Source organism: Pyrgilauda ruficollis, unplaced genomic scaffold, assembly GCF_017590135.1.
Source record: "Pyrgilauda ruficollis isolate IOZ18807 unplaced genomic scaffold, ASM1759013v1 scaffold74, whole genome shotgun sequence".
NCBI lineage: Eukaryota > Metazoa > Chordata > Aves > Passeriformes > Passeridae > Pyrgilauda > Pyrgilauda ruficollis.
The window spans coordinates 1215287-1242863 of NW_024529266.1; the positions used below are offsets into that span (position 1 = coordinate 1215287).

The window sequence follows — 27577 nt, forward strand, 5'->3', positions numbered from 1 at the left end:
TTCCGGGGAGGTTATGGAGTGCCCCTTTCTGGAGCCGTTCAAAACCCACCTGGATATGTTCCTGTGTCACCTGCTCTGGGTGACCCTGACTCAGCAGGAGTGTTGGACTGGATTATCTCCAAAAGTCTCTTCCAACCCTGACGATTCTGTGATGCTGTATTTCTGTCTTTTATTCTAGTTTTCTCAAAGCCTGGAATCAGGAGGTAACCCATGAAAGGCTGGCTCTGTGATCATCAAACCTCCACAGTACTTATACCTTCTAACAAACAAAGGCATCAGCATTTGCTGGCTGTAAGTTGTACAGCTTTTCTCCTAATTAGTACTCAAACCATATTGCTAGCTGTATCTCTTGCTTCTCCAAGAGAACAGTCCTTTTAGACTGCAGGTATGGGTCAGGGTTTGGTGGTCAATGAGACAGTGGTCATGGTCATCCACTGCTGGAATTACCTCCCCTCACTTACTGCCCAGTCCTGCTGACTTCACTCCTGGCAGCTCTCATCCAGAGAGTCCATTCATCTTGGGATTGTCTTCTCTTTTCCTCAAAACAAAAGATGAGCCAAGTATGCAACATTCACAGTGCAATTACTTAATCATAACTGTTCAGCTACAGCTTCTGATTAACAACTGAGAAAAAAAACCAAACCATTGCAAAGTTTCGTTCAAATCTTGAGACCTCACATCTTGAGGGACCCAAATCTCTAAGGGCTCACTGCCAGCCTCACCCGGATGCCTCAGGTTTTGTATTTTATATTTTTCAGATTCTGTACTGCCTTTAGGCATCACCCCAGCACAGGGAGCACAGTGGAGGAGGGTGGGAGGCCAGCAGGCAGGACCGGCCATCAGGGCTGCACCCACACCCCTCCCCAGGGAGAGGTTCATATGCAATTAATTCTGTGTAAAATCTCCAGCAGAAATGTTCCAATCTGTCTCTTACAGCAACAGCAAAGGGCCTGATGCTCGGGGGTGTTGCGGGCCATGCTTCAGCTCCTGCAGCAGTTTGGGTTAAAAACAGTTACCAGAGGTGCAAGGTGTATGATTCATTGGTTTCGAAAGGCAGAAATCGCATCTGGCCCTGGTACGGTGTGCACCATTTCTAGGCAGAAAAGCCTGTGTTTTCAAAAAGTGATGGAAATGCCCAATATGTACCAGCTGAATTTTCTCCTGTCAATACCCAAAATAGAGCTATAAATGTAACATTTCTCTTAGCAGTTTTTTTTGTGTAACAAAACTTTAGGCCACACAGAACATGAACAGTATGTCCATCTTTCCTTTATCAGTATCTACACAGCGGTGGTGTCCCCTGACACCCCCCAGAAAAATTATATTAATAAATAAAGCCAAAGACCTGCAAATGAGAAATGGTGTAATCCTGCCCTCCCTGAGCAGTAATGGTTTGTATCACCCCTGATGTACCAGAAGTAGTTTGGAGTACTGACAAGCAGGGGTGACCTGAGGGGTGCAATGCAATCCGTGAGGGGAATGTATATATCGACAAAGCAGGGAACCATACCCCAGGTTGCTGCCACAGGGGACCCACATTGTACATACTCCCCAGATTGCAGATAAGAGGTCTGTGTTGACATAAAGTAAGAAAATAGTCAACAAAAGGTCTGAGTAATGGTTTTAAAAGCATTCCTAAGCTTCAAGGAGCAAAAAATAGGTTTCCTCTTATATATGGATCAGCTTTATTTAGTGTGGTCATCATAGAGTTAGCATGGAAAAAATATTGAGAAAGATAGCTAAGAAAAGTAAAAATTAATAAAAAAGTGTTTTAGCATTTCAAGAGGAGTAATCTCTGAGGTTCACTTCTCTCTGTGATGATACCAATTTTCTCTTCTCTCTAGCTGAGGTGCATAATAGTGTTATTACAGGTGCCCCATAAAACTTAAGAGGATGTCAATTTTCTGTCTCAAAGTAAAAATTCTTTCAAATTCCACAGCTGTAGCTACTCTGAGTAGTTTTGCACAACAGTCTGACAAGCTATGCAGTAGTGCAATCCAGAAAATAAATGTTGTCCCAAAGTGGTCATCCCCCTGTAGTTCTACAAAAAATAGGTGATCAAATGAGCCCCCACAGCCACAGCATCTCCAAATACCTTCACTGGCAGAGTAATAGTCCTGCAGCTGCTGAGCTGCTTGTCACTGTGGGCTTGGAAGATCTGGGGTACACCTACATACCTTAAAGGTATCCTAAAGGAACTTTTTCTGCAGCTGTTGAAGATAGGATGCAGCAGACACCAACAACAGGTGGTCAGACAGATGGAGGAGGTGGAGAGAAACAAAGATAGAAATGAAGGGTAAACATGTTATTCCCAGCCACCCACCTACATTCTGTTCAGCTCCCTTGAAAATCCATCTCACTCAGCGCTCTGTGTCAGGGAAATGGGATGCCCATGTGGGACCAGGCCTTTATCTCAGCTCTGTGTCACATGTCAAGTGCTCAGAGCACAGCTCTGCAGGGAAACCTCAGGTGAAATGAGTGATCCATTGAAATAATACCAGCAGAAGGGAGGGTCAGCTAGACATAAACTCAATGAACAGTTGCTAAAACTCAGAATTTTTTTCTCACTCGTGTCACAGACTTGAGGTCCAAATCCAATTTTGTTATATTCATCAATCAAAAATGCTTTCAGGTTAAGCATACAGCACTCTACATTCACTCATAATAAATTAATAGCAAAAAGTCTTCCACCCCACAAATCTGTGTGTAAGCTTCTTGAAATTAATGCAATTAATCGCACAATTTTTTAGGCTGGAAAACATCTCAAAGTCATCAAGTCCAACCTATGACTGAACATCACCTTGTCAATTGGATCATGGCAGTGAGTGCTGCATCCATTTTTTCCTTAAATTCCTCTGTTGATGATGACTCTACCACCTTCCTGGGCAGTCCATTCCAATGGCCTTGACAAGCCTTTCAGAGAAGAAATTCTACCCAATGTCCAGCCTGAATCTCCCCAGGTGCAGGTTGAGGCCATTTCCTCTTGTCCTGTCGCTTGTCGCCTGTGAGAAGAGACTGATCTGTACCTTTCTACAAACTCCTTTCAGGCAGTTGTAGAGAGTGATAAGGTCTCTCCCGAGCTTCTGAACTAGCTTTAAAGCACTTGTGGAAGATGTAAGTGATTAGCAAAATCAAACCTAAATTTCACTAGGGGTCTCCTGGGACTAATATCTCATACAGCATGAGTAAGTATATTTTAAAGGGGCTCACAAACTTCTTTTGACTTCTTTTCCCAGGAATAAAAAGGAGCAAAAGCTCCTGAAACCTGAGAGTTTTCAACTTGCTCTGCTTTGGCAGACTTGCAGCTTTCAAAAAGGCCCATTTGTCAATGACATTTTCTGGGGTTTAGAGGACAGTCAGGGTATTAAGTACCTTAATTAATATATAAAGTCATTACTTTGTATTCCTCTCTTTGCTCACCTTTTGGAAGAGGAGATTTTTTCTTGAATGAAATAACTGGACTTGTGGTGGGATAGCCTTGGCAAAGAGTGAAATGCTCACCACCCATTCAGCAGGATTAGAGAGGAAAGTAGAATAAGAAAGCTCATGGGTCAAGAGAAAGACAGGAAGGTTGCTCCCTGGTTTTTTTCACGGCAGGACATTCTTGATATGTGGAAAATCAATTTGTTGCTGATTTAAAATAATGGGAAGTTAATGGGAGACAGAAGGACAAACAGTAAAATAAGTTGTCTTGCCCCTTTTCCTGAGCTCAGCTTCATTCCTTTCCTGTAGGCTCCTCTACCTGGAATCATAAAATCATTATGGTTGGAAAAGACTTCAAACCTCATCAAGTCCAATGGCTAACCTAACCCTTCCAGGTCCCCCAGTAAACCACGTCCCTGAGTGCCACATCTACACCTTTTTTAACATTGCCAGGGTCAGTGCTACCACCACTTGCCAGAGCAGGGCAGTCTGTTGCAGCGCTTGTCTCCCGGTCCAGTGAAGAGCCTCCTCCTGGCATCCAGTCTAGCCCTCCCCTGCTGCAGCTTGAGACTGTTTCCTCTTCTGCTTGTGCTTGTTACATGGGCAGAAAGACCAACCCCACCTGGCTGCAGCCTCCTTCCAGGCAGTTGTAGAGAGCAATGATGTCTTCCCTGAGCCTCCTTTTTTCCAGACTAGACACCCCCGGCTCCCTCAGCCACTCCTCACAGGAGCTGTGCTCCAGACCCTCCCTCAGCTCCACTGGTCTTCTCTGGACTCACTCCAGTACCTCAGTGTAGTAAGGGACAATAACTCCTCTCAGTTATGTAGCAGGCAATTTACATCGTGGTTTCATTACATAATTTGTATTTTGAAAAGTTGTTGAGAGAATTTCAAGGTTGGAATTACTCATGTGGTGATTTTGTATGTTAACAGATAATTCAGGGGCTGAGTTGTATGTCAATAGTTGAGGGACCATCAAAACTAAAGGGACTACATTAAGTTACAGCACAGACAGAGAAATCCATAATAAACATCAGGTAATTGGTGACTTAGCATGAGCCTCAGTGTAATGCAGATTATGATTTATTCCTCCCCACCTCACAAAGCAAGAACTGTTTCCAAGCAAGTTATTTCAGTGACCTGGCCAGCCTGGTGGCATAACACTTTGCCCCATTCCTAAGCTTGTATTGCCAAAGCAAAAACTAAAGTTGCATGTAATTTTCTATGCTATGTGCTTGTGTTCCCTGGATTTTAAATGCCAAATGTAGAATGCATTGTTACATATTAAAAGAAACTGCTATGAGGAATTAACTCAGAATTTTCTACTCTTCAGGCTTACTTACCCAGGAACAATTTTCAGAAGGGAAAACGAAGATTATCCTACAAAAAGTATTATTCTGTTTATCCAGAAACTCTGGCAATAGTGGGTGTCACTCCTTGCATATTATAGACCTGTCATTTTTTTTTTTTTTTTCACTAAAGAAGCATCTTTTAGAGCCAGTATTTCCAAAAGTTGAACTAATTTTAACCTCTGGTGTTGTTTACTGGACCAGCTCACACAGAGCTATGCCAGCTCTCTCATAGAAAAGATGGGGAGTGAGATGGACTCCTCTGTATACCATTACATTTGTATGTGGCTTGTTTCAAGTACCCTTTTAAAAGAAGTTTCACCCTTAGCAGCATTGTTATACCTGTGCATAAACCTGTGCATTGGGTGGGTGCGGCCTGTGGGTGAAAAACTGATGCAATCAGTGCTGGGCAAAAGAAAGTAGCAACATTGCCCAGTTGTTTTGAGGATGAGGGCAGCTTTATGCAGTGACTGCCTCCATGGAAGACCATGTTTCTGAGACTGCAGATTGAGAATGATGCAGCCTCTGGCATACACATACTGTAGTATTGCCTTCTATTTGTTTTCAGAGCCCAGTGGTTCATTAAGGGGACATAGGAAGCAATTTGGCAAACTGTATTGTAGTACCAGATGCAGAACTAGAAGCTAGACTTGTGTGCCTTGTCTTGTGCTGAGCATGATAGACTTGCCTAACTGTGGTCCTTCACTCAATGGTCCTGAGAGAGATTGATAATTGATGTCATTTTTATGGCATGGTTATTTTCATCCTGGTGTTCCAGCTTTTGACAGTGTGGACTGACCTTGTAGAATTTTTCTCCAGAAGGGTAAACTGGGTAAGGAAGAAATTATTTCTTGAGAGGGTGCTGAGATGCTAGAACTGGGAAGTAACGGCTGGACCATGACTGGAAGTGTTCAAGGTCAGGTTGGATGGGGCTTTGAGCAATCTAACTTTATGTTTCTGGTGGTGGAAAAGAGAGGTGATTTTTTTTCATTCTGCTACTGCTGCCTGGTATGAGCTGGAGGTTAATCATTGCAAGGAGGAGAAAAGAAACATGGCTGGCTCCTGTTGACACTCAGGTTCTGTCTGGTGCACTGTGTCCAAGGGAGAGGCCTCCAAGGAGGATCCAGGAAGAGAACTTCATCATGTTTGTTTCACTGTGTACCATCAGGCCAGACAACAGGGAGGAAGAATGTCAGGAAGGAACATGCCAGGTGCATCAGGCTGATGCCTTTTTAGCCTGTGGACTTGGCAATGTCAAGTTTAGAGCTGGACTCAATGATTCTAAAATTCTGTTCCAACCTAAACAATTCTGTGATTCTCTGGTCTAGTGAAGGTGTGCCTGCCAACAGTAGGGGGGTTGAAATTAATGCTCTTGTAAGTCCCTTCCAACCCAAACCTTTCTGTGATTCTAAGAGCTGGTCTTTACTTGGCTGTTGTGGTTCTCACTTGTTGTAGGTATTGGTGCTGGGATCCAGATTTTCTATTTTTATATAGGCTGTGGCTGGGATGAAATTGGCTGTCTCCATAGCAGCCTGTTTGAGGCCGTGTTCCGCATTAGTGACTAAGAACATTGGTTACATAGCAGTGTTTTGGCTGTTGCTGAGCAGGGGTTGCCAGCATCAAGGTTTTATTTATGTCCTTTTTCTCCTGCATTCGCTGCCAGTTAGTAGGCTAGAGGTGGGTAAGAGGCTCTGAAGGAACACAGGAAGTCACATCTGATCCCAACTGACCTTGGCAATATTCTGTACCACATGGCATTGTGCCCACGACCAAAAGCTGTGGGAAAAAGATGAGAAAGTGGGGACATTCGTGGTTATGGCATTTGTGTCCCAAGTAACTGTTGGTGTGCCGAAGCTCTGCTTGCTGCTAGGGAACTGTGAATGAATTCTTTGTTTTGCTTTCTGTGTGTCGCTTCACTTTATCTCCTAAGCAGTCTCTATCTCAATCTGTCTTCTCATTTTTACCTTTACAATTTCTCTTTCCTGTCCTGCTCGAGTGTGGGTGAACAACAACAAGGTCAATCCATCATATTCTTCTAGAAGGCCTGAGTCCTAGTGGGAATGGAATGGGAGCAACCTATGAAAGCTGGGGCTAAAGCTCTTAGAGTCCCCTAAAAGCAGACTGAAGTAAAACTGGTGGTTAAGATAGGATGCTAAGTAGCTTTACATTGTGTAAGAGACTGCAAAAGCCTTGGAGCACTGAGGTGAGGTTAACTTTGGAAGCAGGCCTCCCCCCTTCCACAGGCTAGTAAGCAAGGTGAGCCTGGGGCCAGCAGCCATCCCCAGGCAGGAGGACAAGGTATGGAATTATCAGTGTTAGGGGTGTCACTGGATGCACACCACTGTCACTACTGTGTGCAGGACAAAGTGGACCTGACAGGAATGCTAATTTGCACTGAGGCAAGACAGGATCCCAAACCATCATCTTGTTTCAGCAGATATCTTTGTACAATATAAACCTTCCCTAACCAAAGCCAAAGGGAGAAAGAGGATATGACCTTGAAAATGGTAAGCCACATCTAAAGGAGATGGAGAGGATACACATGTGAAAAACATCCCGAGTAGTCAGAGCTCTCACTGCACTCCAAAAGGCAGCTGGAAGGAGCAGGACAGGCCCTCTACCACAGCTTTTCCCAGGGCTGTATTCACCTTATGAGCAAGATTCACATCAAGGATGAAAATTGTCCAGCGTCTGTGCACCGGCACACCCAGTGTACTTGTACGCTCCTATGAGAAAGGAAGTGGTCTCCCAGCTGCACTCCTTTCCAGCAATCAGTGTGCCTGCCTAGGAATGCCTGTGCTGGAGCTTGGCAGAGCCACATCCTCCCAGGTCAGCACCTGCTATACCAGGCTTCTGGTATCACAGCTGTGCTCAGGGTGCACGTGGTGGTGGTGTGCATCCCTTTGCTGGAGCTGCTCCCTCCATCAGGAAGGTTCAGTAATGCTCAGTTCAGTGACAGGGCCTTGCAGCAGCTGGGGAAATCAAGGTGGGCAAGAACCATGTGGTTAGAGGCAGCTGGGGCTGCAGTGCTTGAAACACAGTGCTGAAACTTCCACACCAGCAGAAGGGGACTGGTGTGCTACAGGGTAAAATAGATTCAGCACACAGAGGAGAAAGGAGGTAAGGAGAGAAGCAAGGTGGTACCAGAGCCAAACACACTATTTTAAATGTTTTTTTTTTCTTCTAGGGTTTTAAAATATTTGGGAAACCATTATCAATGGTACAAGTACAGCACCGAAGTTACGGCAATTCTAGAAATTCTATTCTAGACAGGTGGTTTGATCTTGACAAACAGGCCCCAGCAGAAGGTATCTGTAATGATGCAGTGAGTTAGTTCTCCCCCTTGGGCAAATTGCCTAATAAAGCTTTGAGGAGAATAAATGAGTGCCAACGGGCTTCTGCAAACAAGGGGAGAAGTTCTGGTGTCACAGCCCTGGCTGTGTTTAGCACTGCTTGCCGGTGTCTTTTCATTAACTCTCTTAATTTAGACGGTCTACAAATATGTCACTAAGTCAAGAAGCAAGCTTAAAATATCACAATTAAGCCAATGTGTTTTCCATGGTTTTACTGAAACTGAAAAAGTAGTTCTGTACCAAAATGTACACAGTTTAGTAATAATACAAAAAGTTAATTCTGCCAGACAGAATGTCAGTTAAATCCACTGAAATGAACACTGAACCACCATTTATTGCCAGACCAGTGTTAAATAAAATCATTGAATGAACACAGAAACCAAGTAATTCCAAATTTCCTTAAATAAAAATAGTAGCAATTAGCAACAATACTGCAGGAAGATAAACATTCATGGTATTTGCTATTTACATGCCATCATAACATGTCTAGCATGTAGTATGTCTTCATGCTTGCACATTACATTTACGAGCTCATTACAATGGATATTAATGTGCAAATGTACTACAAAGCAACCCACCATGATGTGTATCAAATCTGCACGTTAGAAGAGCACCTCTACTAGACACCCGTTTAGGAATGATGCTGCAGGAAACCCAGCCCAATCCACTGATTCCCCCCACAAAAAGTCAAACAAGAAAAGCCAACACCAACCAAACAAAAAAATCATCAAGCATATTAATAATTTTCCTCCTGTGATTAACTAGGCAGGGCTATGCATTTAGCAGTATTCCCAAAAGTGAATCAAACCAGAATAAATCTGGGTTTTCTTTATTACAGTAAGAACACCTGAGACTGCTTCACTGGTCCAAATACAGTATTTTATTACAAAAACTGCTTCTTACATTAACATGTAATTTCATTGAATCCCCTTAATTAGTACTTTTCATTGACAAAAAAGCTAAGATTTCTTTTTAAAATAAATATTCCCCACCTCAGAAAGAAAGTTCAAAAGGAAATTAAAAGAAAAAAAATCCCCTCCGTTTTCTTTTTAAGAACAGTGTGGTTTTCTGGCTTACTTTTATCTCAGCTGAAATGGTGGATAAACACCTATTCTTGGAGAATAAGCATTAAACACCTCATAAAAATCCCCAACATAAGGTACACAATGTGTATATATGTTCCTAAAGAGACTTCTTGTTAAGTAAGTGTAAACATCTGTTCTTGACTCGTTTGTTTGAATGCACTCCTATCACATAATGTTTGAGAAACTACATTTAAATACCTGTCTGACACATAACTGTTTTGAAGTTACCATTTCATTTTTTCTACAAAGTACCAAAACAGTTGAAGACACTGTTCTTCCCTACTTTAGTACAGACTATATTTAACAGTTCAGAACTTTACAGATCACAAGTTTTACATAAAGGAATAACCTAAATTGTGGTGTTAAACAATCAACACTGCTTAGCTGAAGCAGCAGCAAATCAAGTACTATATATAGACAGAATAGAATATAATATTTCTATTAAACTAATATCATTCAATTAAACTGTCTGATAGCCTAAGACCTGTTTTACATGTGGACAAATTAAAACTGGGAGTTCATAGAAAGTGATTAGGCTTGCCATCACTTTAAAAAACATGCTTGTTTAACCAGAAAATAAAGATGGCAAGGACCCAGTGCATTCAATCCAAGTTTACACCAACTTCTTTTGTTTTGTTATTTTAAACGTACAAATTACTTTTCAGTTTAGTAGTTACCAGGACCTTTTTAGGCAAAATAATCTCAACCTGTAAAAACATAAGACTGACTCTTCAGAAAATGATGTGTAAGAGTAAGAATTTGAAAGCCATATTCAAGACATCTGACAGACTTCTTTCACAGTCTCTAACCACTGAAGAAGGTCAAGCATAGCAAGTCTCAAGTCTTGATCTCTTAGTTTCTCTTACACAGACATCATTGAGTTGAAGGCAATCTTTATTCTGAACTTCATATATTTTGGTTTTTTTTCCTTGTGCACCTGGTCAGTTACTAAAACAATTCTTCATTTCAAAGCCATTTTAGTATTCAAGCTGCCTTTTTAGTGCAGGTTCCTTGAAGATCCTGTAGATTTATCTTTGACCTAATAAAACAGCAAGACAAATAAATTAGATAGTTAAAATGTTACACTGCTTTTATGTGTTGCAATTAGTCACAATCATTATTGACTCTCCTGTACTTGTAAGAGGATCAAAACAGCAGAGAATACACAAATTTTTCCATTTTTTACCTGTTGTGGATCATGTGGCTTTTGACTAGATGCCCTGCTGCAAGAGCAGCCATTAGTGACAATTCCCCTGCCATCACTGTAGCACAAACAATTTTAGCAAGCTGACGGGCATTTTCACCAGGGTTATCTTGGCTTGCACCTTGAACTCCTAACATCTGGAAAAAAATACAAGGCAGTATTATGCTATGCAATCTAAGTCAATTTATTATATATTTGGTATTAAAGTATTTCTAAATTATATCCAATGAGTCTCTTTAATATTATTAAGACATTAGTGAATGTCTTAAGCTTTAGGAACTGGATATATGAAAACAATTCATTAGACATTTCTAACATTTTTATATAAAATATACCAAGTTTCAAACAGCCCCATTCCCACAATATTGCTTGCACACCACATGAAGGCAACCTTTGATTTAAGAAGATAAGTTTCTTTCAGCTTTGAGAACTATACCTGCAAACAGGCCTGCTGTGGGAGCAAGTTGGTGCCTCCGCCAACAGTCCCTATTTCTATAGAAGGCATCGTGCAGCTGATGTACAGGTCTTCATTGGTGGAACCAGTCCTCTCCATCAAAGTGATGCAGTTGGAGCTGCCCACATTCTGCGCAGCATCCTTCAGATCAAGGAGGAGAAACAACAATCCAGACACTTAAATCAGTGTTTAATTAAGAATTACTGAACTAAAGAAAATGTGAACTGGTGTAGAACAAACCTACCTGACCACAGGCAATGTAGATCGCTGTCACAATGTTTGCTGCATGTGCGTTGTAGCCACCTATGCTACCAGCCATCGCAGAACCCACCAAATTTTTGTTTATATTTACTTCCACTAGATCTTCCGTAGTTGTTTTCAAGACCTGGAAGAAGTGATAGATACACTTTTACTACCCTCTTCCTCAGGCAGGAGTAGAAATACTCTATTTATGGTTATTCATGGCCCTCACCCCTTGTTTGCTTCTGTATGGAATTTGACTCAATCATTGTCCTGGATACCTTTTATTTTTGTTCCAAAGGAGACTTTCAAATGTAGGATGTCCAAGTAACAATGGAGAAGTCAGTACAAAGGATCTGGACTTGCACAGGTGAGAGAAGCTCACAGCTGGGTGCTCCATTTCAAAGTCTCCCTTATATTCACAATGGAACAAGCAAAATCATCTTGACAGAAATATCCCATTAATTTACCTTGACATGATGTTAACATTCCTGTCAAGTTGTTCCAGACACTAAACTCTTCCCAAATTTGTTTTGCATATGAATATGGAGCCAAGCTGAAAAGTTCCAACACAAACCACTCTTCTACATAGGTAAATAAATACTATGAATAGTAATATAAAATTAAGTGGCACATTTATACTATAGTGACTGTATTTTGAAACTTTCAAGTAAGATTTATACTGAATATAATATAAAAATTATGAAAGATGGTCCAAAGAGATACTGTTGTTGAGCAAAATTTAAGACATTCCTGCACAGTAGGAACAGTATTTACAGACAACTGCACCAAGTCTGCAGCACTGAAAAAAATGTGATATTTATGTATTAAGAGTTCAATATAAGTAAATGTGGTGACATACAGGGCTGGGATTTGAGGAAAACCTTCCCAAATTTACCTAAAAATTATCAATGCCCATGATGAAAGGACTACCTCCTCATTACTACCCTGGAATGAAATCCTGAGGTTACAACAGATATTGCCTGTGACAACAATTTGAAAAACAGTATACTACCCAAGAAGACATGAACTATGTCAATGTATAAATCCATTCTGCACACACTGTTAGAATCCTGTGTCCAACTCTGTACCCAGAATTTTAGACATGGTAGAACTGTAAAAGATGCAGAGGTAAGGATGTTCAAAGACATACTAGAAGTCTGTTTACTCATTGCTGATAGAGAAACTAGTACTTTTCAGTCTGAAAATGAGAATAGCTGGGAAGGTGGACAGGCTGTGTCAGAGCTGTAAAATCTTGAGCAGTTGAGTGAAGATAACAAGTCTTAAGCATCTCTCCCAGTACAAAACTGGGGCATCATCAAATGGAATCAACACTAAGGTAGTTCTCACACAAGGCGAAGCTGGACTGTGGAATACTACTGCCCAGAATACTACTTCTAGAAGTTTATATAGTTTTCCAGAAGGGACTGGACAAATCTAGGGGATTTCACTAGGGGAAAGCAAGCAAAAAAACAACCCCTATCCAATATGCAAATACCCACTTATAAGATCTTGAACAAGTGTTACAATGTAGTGAATTCTTCCCAGGATATTGTCTCCCATGGCCAGTGCTGACAACCAGGTAACAGGCAATGGATTTTATCTGACACAGAAGCCAGCTTCTGAACTCAGGTGGAAGAGAATCTAAGACACTGTTGTAATGGAGGACAAGCCAGCCAGAGAATACAACTGGCACTGCTTATAAAGCAATACCCTTGGTCATGCAAGATGCCAAGACAGCTTTGTGGTAAGTAAACCACCTGATTATCTGTTTCCATTGTAGGAGGAAGCATACAAGTATTGAAGAGAAAGCCAGGTGCATGTGAGACAAAATATGAGTAGAAGGGTTAAAAGACTGGGTTTAATGACAGACAAAACAGAACATGTAAACATCTGTCAAAACTTGGCATAATTTTTCAGAGGTTAAACATGAAAATCCTAATGCCTTCAACTAGATATGCATCATGAAACACATACACACTATTTCACACAAGCCACAAGGAAAAAGGAAGTGACTACTCACTGAGAGAAATGGCTTATCCTACAGAAGTACCTGTAAAGATGTGTAAGAACTATCCTTACCTGGAAAACAACTTTCAGTTCACATTTATGATGTAAAGTAAGAATCAGTTTTGCAAAATGTATGTATTTTTATAAACAAGAAAGCAGACACTTACTTCTCTAACAACCTTAGCTGGAATGACTGCTTCACAGACAACAGACTTCCCTCTTCCTTCTATCCAGTTTATAGCAGCAGGTTTTTTGTCTGTACAGTAGTTGCCACTGATAGCTATAACTTGAAGGTCAGGAAACTCCTCATTCAGCCTCGCCAGTGCTTTTTCAGTACCCTGTTAAGAGAGAAACACTTAATAGGCTAGGTTTATCATTATGGGTGTAAAACCAGCTATTCAAGGACAGTGGAACAGTATTCTAATCAGATTATTAGTTACAGTGGAAGAAAAGAACACAATATAATGAAGAAACAAGAAACGGGAGGGGGAAAAACACAAACAATTATGACTATCCTTTTTCTAATCACTTTGGGAATTATATTGGGGAATAACTGTTTTTTCCTAGTGCATACAGACTCCCTGGATCCCTTTTAGGTACATGGACATATGGTTACCATACTGAAGATATAAAAGGAACTAAGTTGAATATTACAGGCATGGAATTGATCAGTTTTGGATGTATTGGAAAGAGCTTCTCTACACTAGGAAATCAGACTAGAAAATCTGCTATGATCAGATCCACATTTATAATGGTTCTGACTACCTATTCTATATGAAGTTTGAGTCTAACGTTATTAATTTCCTACAGCACAAGGCATCCCACCAATCTACGGATCATACCTCAAGTTCTTCCCCATGTTTGTATATAAACAAACAAGCAAAACTAGAGAACATCTCTCTGTTGCCACTCCTAATTCTTTATTAACTAGGAAGTGATAAACACAATAACAGAACAATTATTGCTGGATAAAATCTTTGGCTCAAAGCAACAGTGCAACCAGCTTAGCTTCTCCTATTACCAAAAATACTTTCTTTAAATAATTATTAAAAATATAAAATAAAAAATTACATTTTACTTCCATCATTCTCTTCCTATTTGTCTTGACAAAATCAAACATTTTTATTATTTTGTGCAAAGACCACTCTGTCTCGTCTTTCTCATGTCACAGGTTATTAGGCTACTTTTAAAAATGAATACCCATTTTTTAAAAAATACTTAAGGATAATGGTCCTTACTTTTGAAATCATATTCATTCCCATTGCATCCCCTGTTCCAGACTGAAAACGGATATAAAGGTTACGACCAGCCAAACTGATGAGAAGTTTTTGTAGGCGGGCAAACCTGCAAGAAAATTTAACTATTACTTACAATGGTCATGGCAATTATTATGTTTAAGTGGCAAAATTACAGTAAATCTTTGCAAATTGCACTGCTAAATACAGAATCATAGATTCCTTTACGAATCATTTGGAAAAGAGCTGTAAAACCAACAAGAGTCCAGTCTCTGACAGACAATCATCTTTCCAACAGGAGCACAGCATCAAGAGCTACATCCATTTCTTGAACCCTTCCAGGCATGGTGCTTTCTTGAATAGGTACTACAAAAATATTCACTGTAAAAGTGTTCACTGCCTTTTTATATTTTCTATCCCTGAACTTAAAGAAATAAAATATCCTGAACTGCTAACATAAATTTTATTCATTTCTATTCCTTAAAACATCTCACTACCAGATATAAAGTAATAATGAGGCCTTTGGAAATTCTGATGTAAGTTTTACAGCAGGGCAAAAAGCATGCTATGTTCAACAGTGCAAGCTGCACAAGTTACTCAAAACACAGAAAATACTGCATTTAAAAAGCAGCATGAGCTGATTTTGGCCAAAATACAGATGTACCTTTGGCTGACACTTGTTAAGAAACACAACAGGTAAGAAAATCTCTCTCTGAATCTTCCTAAAGCAAGAAGGTAATCATAAGCCCCAGAGAAAACTCTAGGGCTTGAAATAGACTTATTCTTACCACTCTTTTACATTTTTTTAGCATTTCAGTTGTACCATTAGTTTACCTTGTACTCTCTGAAACATCACAGATTAATTATATTAATAATATCATCTGAAAGACCAAACTTTGAGGGTTTTTTCAGCATAGTAACTACAGTTAGTTACTCTGCCTAGTAAAAATCAAAGTAAGTTCATAAGATTTTTAAAAAAATGCTTAGACAAGTTAGTATTCTATTAATTACTATGTAGTATATATCTATTTGTTAATACACAGTTTACCATTATCAGTGAAAAAATGTTTATTGGCACACTAGCCTGAGCGACTTCTGTCCTGTTAGACGCTCACAACACTGGGATAGCCAAAACAGAGATGTAATATCCTCTACTACAGTACTCAAAAAAACAACTGAGATCTTTCTACCATCCATGGAAGTCTTATGTCTGGAAATGAAGCTGGAAGAGCCATTATACTAACCTACTTGTGCTGTCAAAAGCTTCCTTCATTATTTTAAAACCTTCGGGGCTTTCAAGCCAGACTTTCACCTCTGCAGCCTGGCAAGCAGTGGGCAACCTTACAACCGGTCCTCGAGTCATCCCATCTGCCAGAATGCGGCTACTTGCTCCTCCACCAAGCTAAAAACCAAAGCAGAAGGTGGACAAAGTAAGATTACTGAAATTTTAATTTTCAAGAAATAAAATATATGCATTATATAAACCTGAATATGTTTAGGTTTATCTAATGAGTATTTTTATGCATTATATTTATGTATGTTTATAATATAGGAAGTTTTTAAAGTCACACAATACTTACACATATTGCTCTACATCCTCTGTTTGTGCTTGCTACAAGACACCCTTCTGTTGTTGCCATTGGCACCTGAAACTCTTTGTTATCCAAAACCAGAGGTCCTGCTACGCCTACCGGAATAGGCATATATCCAATCACGTTTTCACAGCAAGCTCCCATCACCTTACAGAAACCATACAAAACAATCACTCAGGTTACATTCCAGTGCTACAGTACAGCAATGCTACATACAATGCCTACAACTACACCGAGGCATCTTTGTAAAACACCCACAAATTTACCCATAAAGCAACTCACTGACACTTCAAAAAGTTAACAGCTACAGCTAACGCTATTCAATACTAGGCAGATGTATTGAATCCTGTACAGTAATAAATTTTACTTAAATAACCTTTAAGTTTTAAAATAATTTTAGAACTATTTTCCATTTTAACTTGTGCTCAAGGTAGTATTATCATTCAGTTGAGCTCTGGCTCAGTATTAGTAGAACTCTGCGTTTCTTAGATAAGTCAGTTGCATATTTTGATATGAAATACTTTTTGGACAACTTACAAAACTCATGCACCACCCTAGGTTTAAAAACATCAAGAGCAATTAAAGGTGGTGCCTCATGTTTGCCTCTTATTTTTTTCCTTCTACATCAGTTTTGACCATGCTTATTGTTAACTCATATACATGACTATGGATTTATTTAATAGCGACACCTTTTACTAGACCAGGTTGCTCAGAGCCCCATCCAGCCTGGCCTTGAACACTGCCAGGATTGGGCCAGCCACACCTTCTCTGGACAACTTGTTCCAGTGTCTCACCACACTCACAGTGAAGAATTTCTTCCTAACATCTAAATCTGCCCTTCTTCAACTTAAGGACGCTCCCCCTTGTCCTTTCATTACAGATCCTTGTGCAAAGTCCCTCCTCCCTCTCTTGTAAGCCCCCTTCAGATACTGGAAAGTGCTTTAAGGTCCTGCCAAAGCTTCCTCTTCCAGGATGAAAAACCCCAACTCTATTAGCCTATCCTCACAGGTGAGATATTCCAACCCCTGATCAATTTAGTGGCCTCCTCTGTACTTGTTCCAACAGGTTCATGTTTTTCTTCTCCTGTGTTTGGAAAATAGTCTTACAGTGAATTCTGCTTGTCTACTTTGTACGTACCAAAGAATAATTATAATTCCTATAAGGAAGATACTGCAAAGATGAAGGTTCAGGAAGTTTCTTAGACAACATCTGTCTGCGAATGGATACACCTCGCTCCTGGGTTTCCATCAGGGTTTCCAGTTTGTATGCAGGAATATGCTTAGCATTAACTAAGCTGATAACCTCTGCATCAGTAAGAAATTTTGCTCCTTCCTGAAAACATAAAGGGTGGAGAGAGAAAATAGAGACTCTCCTGGTGAAAATCCTTTTAAATGTTTCTAGAAGAAGAAGAGTAGCAACTTTACTTTGCTAAAGGGGTCAACTGCCAACATCAGGCTTTACAGCAGGCCGACACATGATCAAAAACTTTCGTGATTAGACACCCATTCATACATGTACATGATGAAGCTCCAAAGACTTGGTATGTTATTAATGATGAAGCTAATCCCTTCTCAACTGACTTGAGAAGTAACTCATTAAAGAGTTTTGTTTTAGTCATGACCTCCACACCCTCCCACGTTATTAAAGCCGTGTAATTTCCTGAAGAATGATATTACAACCAATGGGATTATCTAAAAGCTGGGAAAAGAACTCTTAACAACTCTCAAATCAGATGTTGCAGTAGAGGTTAAATAAAAAAGGTTTTTTTCCATACCTGTGCATTTCCAAGTATACGAACACATTCCTCAATAGAACGTGGCTCTTTAGGTAACTCAATCTCTTCCTCTTTTCCACTAAGATATGAAGAAGTTTCCACAGGGCTGGAATTGCCTACCACAAACGTAGCCTTGGTTGATAACTCTGCTAATACAGGTTTTATGACTTCAGCTGCACAGAGATAATAAAAATGAACTTCAGTTCAGAAAATCCTGAAGTTTTGATACCAAATATAATATGCTACCAAAGATTGCACAATTTGTTCCAAATACTCATTAATGGGTCCAGACTTTAGAACTATAAAAATTACCAACCACTCTCATCTTTGGGAATGACAGCTTCTTCTCCTGTGTTAGATTTCTGATTGTTTTTCAGAAGTTCAGTCTGCTTCCTGCAACAATTTTCAGGGACCTTTTTCTGTACCATCACAGGAGACGTTATGGGATTCTTCAGTGAGAGGGTAGATTCAGTCTCCGCTTGCTCAAAGAAAATATATTTGACAGCAAGGAGAAGCGCTAATCCAAGCGTGATTACTTGCTCAATGTCCATACTGGCCATTCTAAAAAAGATTAAAAAGTAAGTACAGAGTAAATACAATTTGTTGCCTAGAACAGCATTTTAACATTTTTTGCTTCAGAAAGAGTAATAATTCCATCATCACATGGTTATAGAAATTCCAGTCAGAAGGTATTTTCTACCAGGACATTGAAGTATGCTAGGCTAGGGTGGAAAAACCATTCTTCATACTACTATCAACATGGAAATCTTTAGACGTCATTAAAGAGTTACATAAATCTGGTATGAAAAATGACTGTAAAAGATTCACTGATAGCTACATCAAATTGATTTGACACCTGTCCCCCAGTGACAAGACAAAGTTTCCTTTATCATCCTCTGCCAATTATGACTACTATGATGAAAGATGAACTGTTAAGATGGGACAAAACCCCTGTGCCTATACCAGAAATTTCCGAGTTCTCAGAAAAAACTTGAACTGAGCTGAAGGAAAAGCCATAGTATAAAATGGGTTTTGCACTTAGGTATGAACAATCAGAAACTCTGTGTAAGTAATTACTCTAGTGCAGTCTTAAAATTATTTCCAATATGCTGTGAAAGATGCTAGTGGGAAAAGACAATGTTTTGATGCATACAGGACAACTAGCTCTTGATCATGTCCTTGATTATTTCAAGGGTTTGGACAAATGGCATAATATTGACATTTCTTCTGAATGTCACCTCTGGTTCCAAGGAGTCCTATAGTGGTCAGACCTCTAAGTCTGCAAGTCTTGTGACCTAGGACAACAAGTTTCTTGCTTGGCAGCAGTAGAAATACAGCACAATCACACTTCTGTGAAGCCACCCACCGAGAAAGGTAGAACTGCCACAGTGAAACATTAGGTTCAATTCTCTTTGGTGCATTCTCATCCAATCCCACTGAATTTTCAACAGTACTGTTTTGAGCAGCTGGTTCCGCTATCCAACGACTGTGGGCATGAACAAGAACCAAACCCAGTGACTGTATAAAAAACACAAAACAAGTATTAATTTTTCAAATGTACCTTGGTATCTAACCCACTAACAGTAAATATTGTCCTCTTTCTGTTTGGATATTTTTGATGTTTTTTTCTCCCATGCTTCCCAAGCCTCTAAAATCCAAAAGCTGATTTTCCACACCTCTAATTAACACCCTTTATGGCCTACTGTGACATTGCTGTATAGTAGTTTTGGATGTGTCCCACTCACATTTTTTCTCTCGCTCAAGAAATAAGCAAAGGAAGCTGAGGGTACTGGAGGGGTAAGAGGGAGCACACATGAAAGAACCCTGAGTGCTTGGCAGAGAAATGGCATAAGCAGGAAAATAACAGGTGTTGATATAGGGGATGTTAATTAAAAACTATGACCCAACTAATGGGCTGCAGAATACAAGTCTATAGGAAACAAAAGCTTCATTTTTGCACCAGGACACCTCACTGATTGCATCACCACAGGTGAAAAAGAGCCACAAACCATAATCATTTTGACTCTCTGTGTCACAGGATTTGGTTTATTCTCTTCTTCTTCCAGAACACGAGCAAAATGACTAAGCTGCCATATAGGGCGCCCTTCACGACTCTCTCTTGAAAGCTGCAAAAAAACCCCCAAAAATAGGTCATATATAGCACCTGTTAGAAGAACCAACTAATAAGATTCCACATTATATTTTTATTTGATTATTGACAAATTACCAAGAGTCTGTAGTTAACTTTCAATTGTGAAAGACCCTGGACAGACAATAAGTTACAGTATCGTCTGTTTAGTACGCTTTAGATCACAACTACTACTGAGTGTGACTCATTTACAGAGATATTTACATGGTACTGTCTCCAATTTACTTTGAAAGGAAGATGAACATGACAGCATGTAACTTCATGATGAAAAGTATAGCCTACAGAAGCACAGGGCTGAATACTAAACTTGAGGTTGTCTTGAAGTTGGTCTTACCTCTAATACCAATGACACACAAGCTGGAAAGAAGGTCATGAAGACAAAGTAGTTGGCAAGAACAGACATACAGCCAAAGCAGCACATAATTTCAAGCTGTCGTACACCTAAATAAAAAGACAGTTTTTACATTTGAATATGCAGTTGGCTATAGTTGAAGAAGTGCTGCTGGACTGAGAAAGAAATCATTACTGACACTGCAGATTACAGAAGGAACCATCAAGATTAATTAAAAACAAGCATCTTAAGGCCTACTCATTGTGCATTGGCTTATTCTAAGTACAATATGTATTTATGTATTGACAGAAAAGTATTTTAAGGTGTAATTCTAAATAAAGACAAATGAAGTTCACCCAGATTTTAAACTTCATAATGAAAGCTTGAAACTCCTTACTTCTTAGAGCAAAAAAAATTAGCCAACACTATGTACTGAACTCCCTTTCCAAATATGGGATGTTCAGGCAAGAAGTATACACCCCACCTACTTGTTCACAAGTATCCAGAAAAAAGGCACGCTAGCCAAGTTGCACATGCATTACACAACTGCCTTAGTAAGGATGAAAGGGCTAACAGTATAAAATGTTTTAAAAACTACATACAAGACCAAAATGAGCTTTTGTCCCTAAGATATAAAGAAGAAAACAGCTTATTGATACACAATACCCTGAAAGAACCAAAACTATTTGATGAGTAAGTGCTCTTCAAATAAGAAGATGCTGTTAAGGTATGCAATGTAGTTGAAAAAAACTCAAACCAAATCTTATGAAAGCAGCTGCACAGAAGTTCATTCCTACTACACAATGCTCAAGGAAAGTCATTACTAGTATTTCAAACTTTGGTTCAACATGTATATATTAATCATATTTGCAATAAACCAGTAAAATAAACTAATTAGGAGATAGATAAAGAAATAGATTAAGTCACTCCACTCTCATGGGTAACACCTACAATTTGAAACTCTCCATATCCTAATGTCTCTCAAAAAGCCTTTTTTAACTTAGACTGTATGGCTCACCTGACATGGTACCAACACCGATTACAAGACACTCCACAAGTGCATCCAGTGTAAACGTAGGGCCTAATATTGCCATCCCACGTGAAATATTTTCTCTTACTTCATCCTAGAAAGAAAAATTTCTGTCCATTAACATGAAGACAAAAACAAAATTAACTTGGACATAACATGACTAGTAAACAGAGTAGTATTATGGTGGTAAGGCCTTCTAAAACATGTATTGAAAATTAACTATTATGAGAAAAAGGAAACAGATTTTCTGTATGCTATTTTATTATACTTTCACAGTCTATTGACACAAAATTATTTCATTTTGATGGATTTCTCTACCTTTGGCTCATCAGTATTCTAAGCTTCTACAACACCAATGGGCAGAGACACTCATTATATTAAATTCAAAAGAACACCACTTCTAAATCTGAAGACATGAAATAAGTCACTTGTGTCATGGCATTTCAAAATTTCTTACAATCACATATCTGTACCCCAATTACTATTACTTTAGTATTTTATATTTAACTCTGTAGACTCAGCTGATAGAAAAGTGGTCACAAAAGGCACTAAAGCTTTCTGCCGGGGAAAAAAGGATTTCCTTCAGAAAGCAGGCATGATAGACTCTAGAGAGTTTGCTACTGTTTTCCTGGTGATGGTATTTTTGGGGCAGCAGAGGGAAAAAAAAAACGCAGAAGAAACCTTTTTGTAAAATATTCTCTTAAAAATTAGCAAAAAATTCTGTACTTGCAGTAGTCGTAAAATAATATAGAACACATTATATTGCATATATAGAAACTGTATGTTGTAATATACACCAAATTAAAATATAACATATTATGTTCTGTCACAATTAGTATGTACAAATGCCATGTACAGTATTTTGTAAGCACAAAGTAATCCCACTTAATATACCTTTATTTCAGAATTTGGAGTATTAGTAAACAAACATTACCAGGTATGACAAGCAAGATGTCCTGTCAATCTCTCCTACCGTGTTGTGTTAAATGTATTAGAGCATGGATGTTGTTGTCTGCACATATGCTACTGCTAATGTTCTGCTAACATTTAGCCTAAAAACATGCTTTTTTTAGTAGGTACAGCATAACATTGGATGTGTCTTTAGATACCCTTCTGGAGTCCTAGAAATTAACTTTTTTACTGTCAGTAAGCATTTTAAGAAAGACTGTCTAGGAACTCTAGCCTCCTTGGAAGAGCTGTAAGCATTGCTGGTTTAAAGTTCCAGTTTAATGCAGTCATGCTCATACATACAATTAACAATGCACATGGCTGTGCACACTAGTTTTACCATATTACTATTCACTAGAAGACAAGAGAACACATTCTGGATAGAATCTCATCCTTTTGTTATTTATGTATCCCCAAGACATTATTTCCCAGTGTGTCTCTCCACTTGGATTACTCATACAATTATAAAATGGCTTGTTTTGAAAGGGGCCTTAAAGCTCACCTAGGTTCTAATCACCTGCTATGGGACAATGTTCTATTCTGAACATTAAAAATCTCCACTGCAAGACAAACAAAAACCCCAATTCTGAACATTAAATTAAAAATCACCATTGCAAACAAACAAACAAAAATCCCAAAGTAAAGCACCAACCAACCAAAAAATCCTTAAAAATAACTCGCCTGACCTGTGAGTTGGAACTGAGCGCAAATTTGGCTAATGCACTTGCTCTTGACAAATCAATCAGAAGCAGGAAGAATGGTAAAGCTTCACTGAAAAAAAAAAAAAAAAGAGGCATATGTTAAAATTCAAGGTTTATGGTACAGGAAAAAAAATGTAAGCATAAAATCCAGAATAACAATCCATTACTTACTTTAAACCTGTCAGTTCTTTATCCAAGAAGTGAATTACCACTGTACTAAAAACAAAACTTGAGAAGATTGTGAAGAGGCCAGCAATACCTTGAAAAAACAAGAGAATAGGAAATTTTTCATTTATATATAATGGAAGAGGAAAAGGAAAAGAAAAAAAAAACCTAAAACCCCCCACTTTTAGATGAATCATGACAATGAATGATAATTCCTGACTCAGTGCATTAACAGCAGCTAAGATACAAACTGAAGTAGATGCTATTTTTATAGATATTAAAATCTAAAATCTGTAATGCATTCAAAGTAAGACTCAGAAATAAAAGCCGTAAATCTGAATTTATTTTAAGTAAAATTAAAAGTGGCTTAAACAGCTCTACAATTTTAAGTATTTCACATAATAAAAAGTTATTTCAAGAATGACATTTTCAGTGTTTATATAATCCTACACAACCTTTCACTAAAAAAATAGTACTTTGATACATGCAAAACATTTTTTCTGCAATCCATAAAATAATGCTGTTGTGAAAATAAGGATTAAAAAGTTAATATTTGTTACCAATTTAGGTAAACCACTTCCCCCACAATTAAAACACATACAGCAAATACAAAAACCAGATACAATACCTAGAATGTATTTTGATCCAAGCTGCCTTAGGTTCTGAAACTGGAAATATATATAAAGAATTGCTATGCAGCGTGTGATTGTCAGGATGATGATGTCACTGCTCAGAACATCCTGTATGAAATACAAAGCAATTTAGTTAGCTTTTACACTATGGAAAGTCCATTGTGAAATGTTAAGTCCATTGTGAAGCTACCTTAAAAGTGAAGTTCCAGAATAAAATAAATATCACTGCTAGTCTTGCCTTAAAAAATAAAAATACTAAAACACTAAAATGCTTAGTCATTAGTGAACCACTGTTTGCATACAGCTTTAATGTCCAAAATAAGAAAAGGCCATGAAGAAGCTTCTGCATGGCTACTTTACTCCTAATACATCACAGCTTGATCATATTCTATAGAAAACCCTGGATCTACTGATTAACACCAAATACTACAAAATTATTTTAAATCCTTACTTCTTCAAGTTTGGGGCACTCATAATTCCAGCCACAGATCTTGTCATTCCCAGTGAACATCTTCATAGACATCATGCAGATAGTGAGAGTCACTGTTCCCACAATGACTTCCCATGGATGAGAGGCTACAAAAAGGCCATGCATTCGGAAGAGTCTGGACAGCATTTTCAAGTCTGTTTTTCTATACTTAGCAAACCTGCAGCAAAGGAATACTTCATATAAGTACAACATTCAGTGAAAAAGACACTTTCCTGCAAGACATCCTTCAGGAAATAGAAGAAAAACCACTTAAGGCAGAGATGAGTAAAGAAAGGAATCTTTACCTTTCCTTCAATCTTCCACGTAAAACACATCTATTTCTAATATTCCAAAATACAGTATGATCTGCCCCTGTCTTCTCAACCTTTTTTTTTGTACTACCCATCTTCCTGGCTTCTTCTCAGTCTTTGCCACTGGGATTAGGTCACCCATTAGAGTATGGTGGTAATAATGCCAAGGTTGAGGGTTCAGCCCCAATATGGGCCATTCATTTAACAGCTGAACTCAGTGACTTTTGTGGGTCCCTTCAAATCTGAAGATTCTGTGATTCTAAAGCCTCACTACTCTCATGAGACTTCTTGAAATCTTCTATCATACAATTCTGATACTGCTTTGACTCAAAATTCTTGTTTTTACCGCCTATCTAAGCACTCACCAAATTCTGTTATTTTTCTGTACTCGTTCTTCCCATCAAAAATACTGATGAGCTATAAAAAATTATCAATTAACCATTACTGGTACTACTCAACAGCAGGAATTGCGATGTTATGTTTCTGTCTTCTCTACTTTCTGTTCAATATTATTCTGTGATACAAATTAATTACAATTCAAAAATATTCCTTCTCCGTCTAAAGCATGCAAGTTCTCACACAACAGCATTGTGGCAGTTCTCTTCTACCCTTTACTATTCCCTGGTTAATGGTGCATTTTATCATTCCTCTGCTTCCAACAGATAACAAACATTTACCAGAAATGTTCACAGCTATCTTTCACATAACTAACAACATGAATGTTCAACACATCCTTCAGACCACATCCTGGTCTATCTGCTCTGTGTTGTTTCTTTCTGCAAGTCAAAGATCTTTACTTACATTTTACTGCATAGAAATAAATTGACATAACATTCTTACATACATTAGTTACTGGACTTTCCTCATAAAAATAACAGCTTACAAAACTGCACTTAAAAGTTAAAAAAAATGATTAACTATGCAAAAAATGCTTAGCCTGCCTAACAGAGACAATCTGCAATTTACATGTACCAACCTAGTACTGCAAGATTTTCATGGAGGCATGAGGGCTCTACATACCACCACCTCAAAGTGGATAAAAAAAATCCATTTGTGCCGTCCTAAATGCAACAATCCATCCACAGGACTTTTGCTATTACTTCTTTTGCTTGGACATCAAAAATGAAGTCGACATTCAATGGAGAAAATAAGAGACAGGCAAATCTATCTGCCTAAGTGCTCCTGAAGATACCAGAATCATCTTGGTTTCCTACCAATACCAATCTGTATCACATGAGCACCAACAGCAATTATTTATTTTTCTTTATCCTTCCACAGTGAAGGTGTGGCAGGATGTTTGTGGCTCATGGAGCCAAAGTGGGAAAATGGTTGAGAAGACTGCCTACCTTAAGAACACATAATTTGATTTCCTGACTGAATGCTTTTTAAAAAATAAAATTAAAAATTAACCCCCTCCTTTTAAAGCTGTTATTATCCCTTCTTCTTCCCTGTATCATATACTCTTTATTGCGTTCTGTAAATTTATGTTCTTGCAAAGCTGTTCCACACCGGTATTATCATTTCTCTTCAACACAATGGAAGGTATGTTTTAATTAGGAAAACTAAAATAAAACCCAGCCAGAAGAATACCTGTGCTGAAGATTTTGAAACAACACAAAAAAAAAATAAAAGGCATCACAACATCCTCTGAAAACACAAATAATTTTGACTACCACTGTATTTCAGGAAAATCATAACTAGCAGTTACTACAGGACTTTACAGAGTTCTACCAGTCCTGAACCTAGTAATACTGCTAACACAACTATTTCAGCAAGTTGGAATGATTATCTGACAATCAAAAACCAATTAGGATGGCTAGAAAGATTTCAAAATCTTTACTGAGAAATTGTTTTTCCCATTTCTAATCAAAAATGGTAAAAGTAAAATGGCTTCACATAATTAATTGGGGGGGAAATACATTAATTAAGCAATTAATTAAAATAATGATCCATAGTATCTTACTTGTATTATTAACTGCTACTATCCTGAAATACAGGATGCCTCATCACTCATCCTGGGTTAACTGAGCCATACTAAGTCCTAACATAAAATGATTCTTTAAAGTTTTTGTATTGATTTAACCTGCCCAAAGCGCAGGATGCTTTCTACTATGCAGCTGACTTGTCTAGAAAATACTGATGATTTCACACACTGATTCTGCATTACGATGCTATAAAAAAATTCAATGCATAACATCAGCTGATATTTCTGTCTAAAATATTTATGCACTCACACTGACTTCTAGCTTGGAATTAGCAAGACATAACACTAAATGTAAAGCTGAAATTTATCATCTATGCTACTGAGTTTCAAAATGGTGGCTCAAAAGGGATGCTTTATAAATCCTGTTTGCCTTTGTTTTCAATCAAAAATTTCTCTATGAGACTAGAAAAGAAAGCAATCCATTTTGGGAATAAAAACAGAATGCAAAATATGAACAAACCCCAAAAGTGACCCCCTCAAAAATTACCCAGAGCGTAAAAAGCAAACTAGACCGGTTGTATGTAATCGTTTAGAGCAATTACCACCCACGTAACAGTACGACTTGCCTCTTAAATTCTTAAGGTTTGTTACACAGCTCTCACTAACCTCAGAGCAATCCTGTGCAACACCACCTATCCCATCAGCACTAATTCCCCATCTCCGCCTATCTGACTCAGCAGTACCCACAGCAATCAAGCGGCAGTAACAGCCGAGAGAAAACCTGCGCGGAGCTCACCCGGAGCGCACAGACACCACAGAGACCCTGACACACTGCAAGAGAGGCATTTTTCTTCGAAGAGGGGGAGGCCACCGCGCCGCAGCCCACCGCTGCAGCCCCGCGCGAACGCGGGCAGCCCGACGGCGTCAGGAAGGTAACGGGACAGCGACACGGCCATCGGCCGCACGCCGCCCAGGGCGGCGGTGAAGCGCAGGGCCGCCACTCGGTACGTGCGGCGATAGCGACGCCGCCTTTCCCAACAGGCACTCGGGGCCCGGAGCCGGCGCCGGCCCGCTGGGCACGGCGGACGCGTGCTGCCAGCCCCACGCCCCCCACCCCCCCAGCCTCGCCGGTCGCCGGTCCCCGCTCACCGCCGCGCTCCAGCCGCGCTCCCCGCTCCGTCCCGCCGCGCCCCGGACT

At 39.1% G+C, this 27577-nt stretch overlaps 1 protein-coding gene across 3 annotated transcripts in view; it reads right to left on the minus strand.

The window, feature by feature from the left end:
- Positions 1–8322: 8322 nt before the first annotated feature.
- Positions 8323–27577, minus strand: part of HMGCR (3-hydroxy-3-methylglutaryl-CoA reductase) — a 20278-nt gene continuing 1023 nt past the window's right edge. Inside the window, exons 1-20 of one of the 3 annotated variants that reach the window (XM_041486203.1) lie at positions 27529–27571; positions 24127–24322; positions 23672–23783; positions 23050–23137; positions 22864–22948; positions 21218–21323; positions 20203–20309; positions 19729–19845; positions 19086–19237; positions 18036–18280; positions 17720–17892; positions 17083–17277; positions 15934–16092; positions 15598–15755; positions 14357–14462; positions 13286–13456; positions 11113–11253; positions 10851–11009; positions 10397–10551; positions 8323–10249 (exon numbers count right to left, since the gene is read on the minus strand). In XM_041486203.1, coding sequence (XP_041342137.1) covers positions 10195–10249; positions 10397–10551; positions 10851–11009; positions 11113–11253; positions 13286–13456; positions 14357–14462; positions 15598–15755; positions 15934–16092; positions 17083–17277; positions 17720–17892; positions 18036–18280; positions 19086–19237; positions 19729–19845; positions 20203–20309; positions 21218–21323; positions 22864–22948; positions 23050–23137; positions 23672–23783; positions 24127–24291 — 2649 coding nt within the window. In that variant the 5' untranslated portion in view covers positions 24292–24322; positions 27529–27571 and the 3' untranslated portion in view covers positions 8323–10194. Of the gene's footprint in view, positions 10250–10396; positions 10552–10850; positions 11010–11112; positions 11254–13285; positions 13457–14356; positions 14463–15597; positions 15756–15933; positions 16093–17082; positions 17278–17719; positions 17893–18035; positions 18281–19085; positions 19238–19728; positions 19846–20202; positions 20310–21217; positions 21324–22863; positions 22949–23049; positions 23138–23671; positions 23784–24126; positions 24323–27175; positions 27503–27528; positions 27572–27577 lie in introns of those variants that run through there. The other 2 variants (XM_041486202.1, XM_041486204.1) reach the window with 2 other exon arrangements.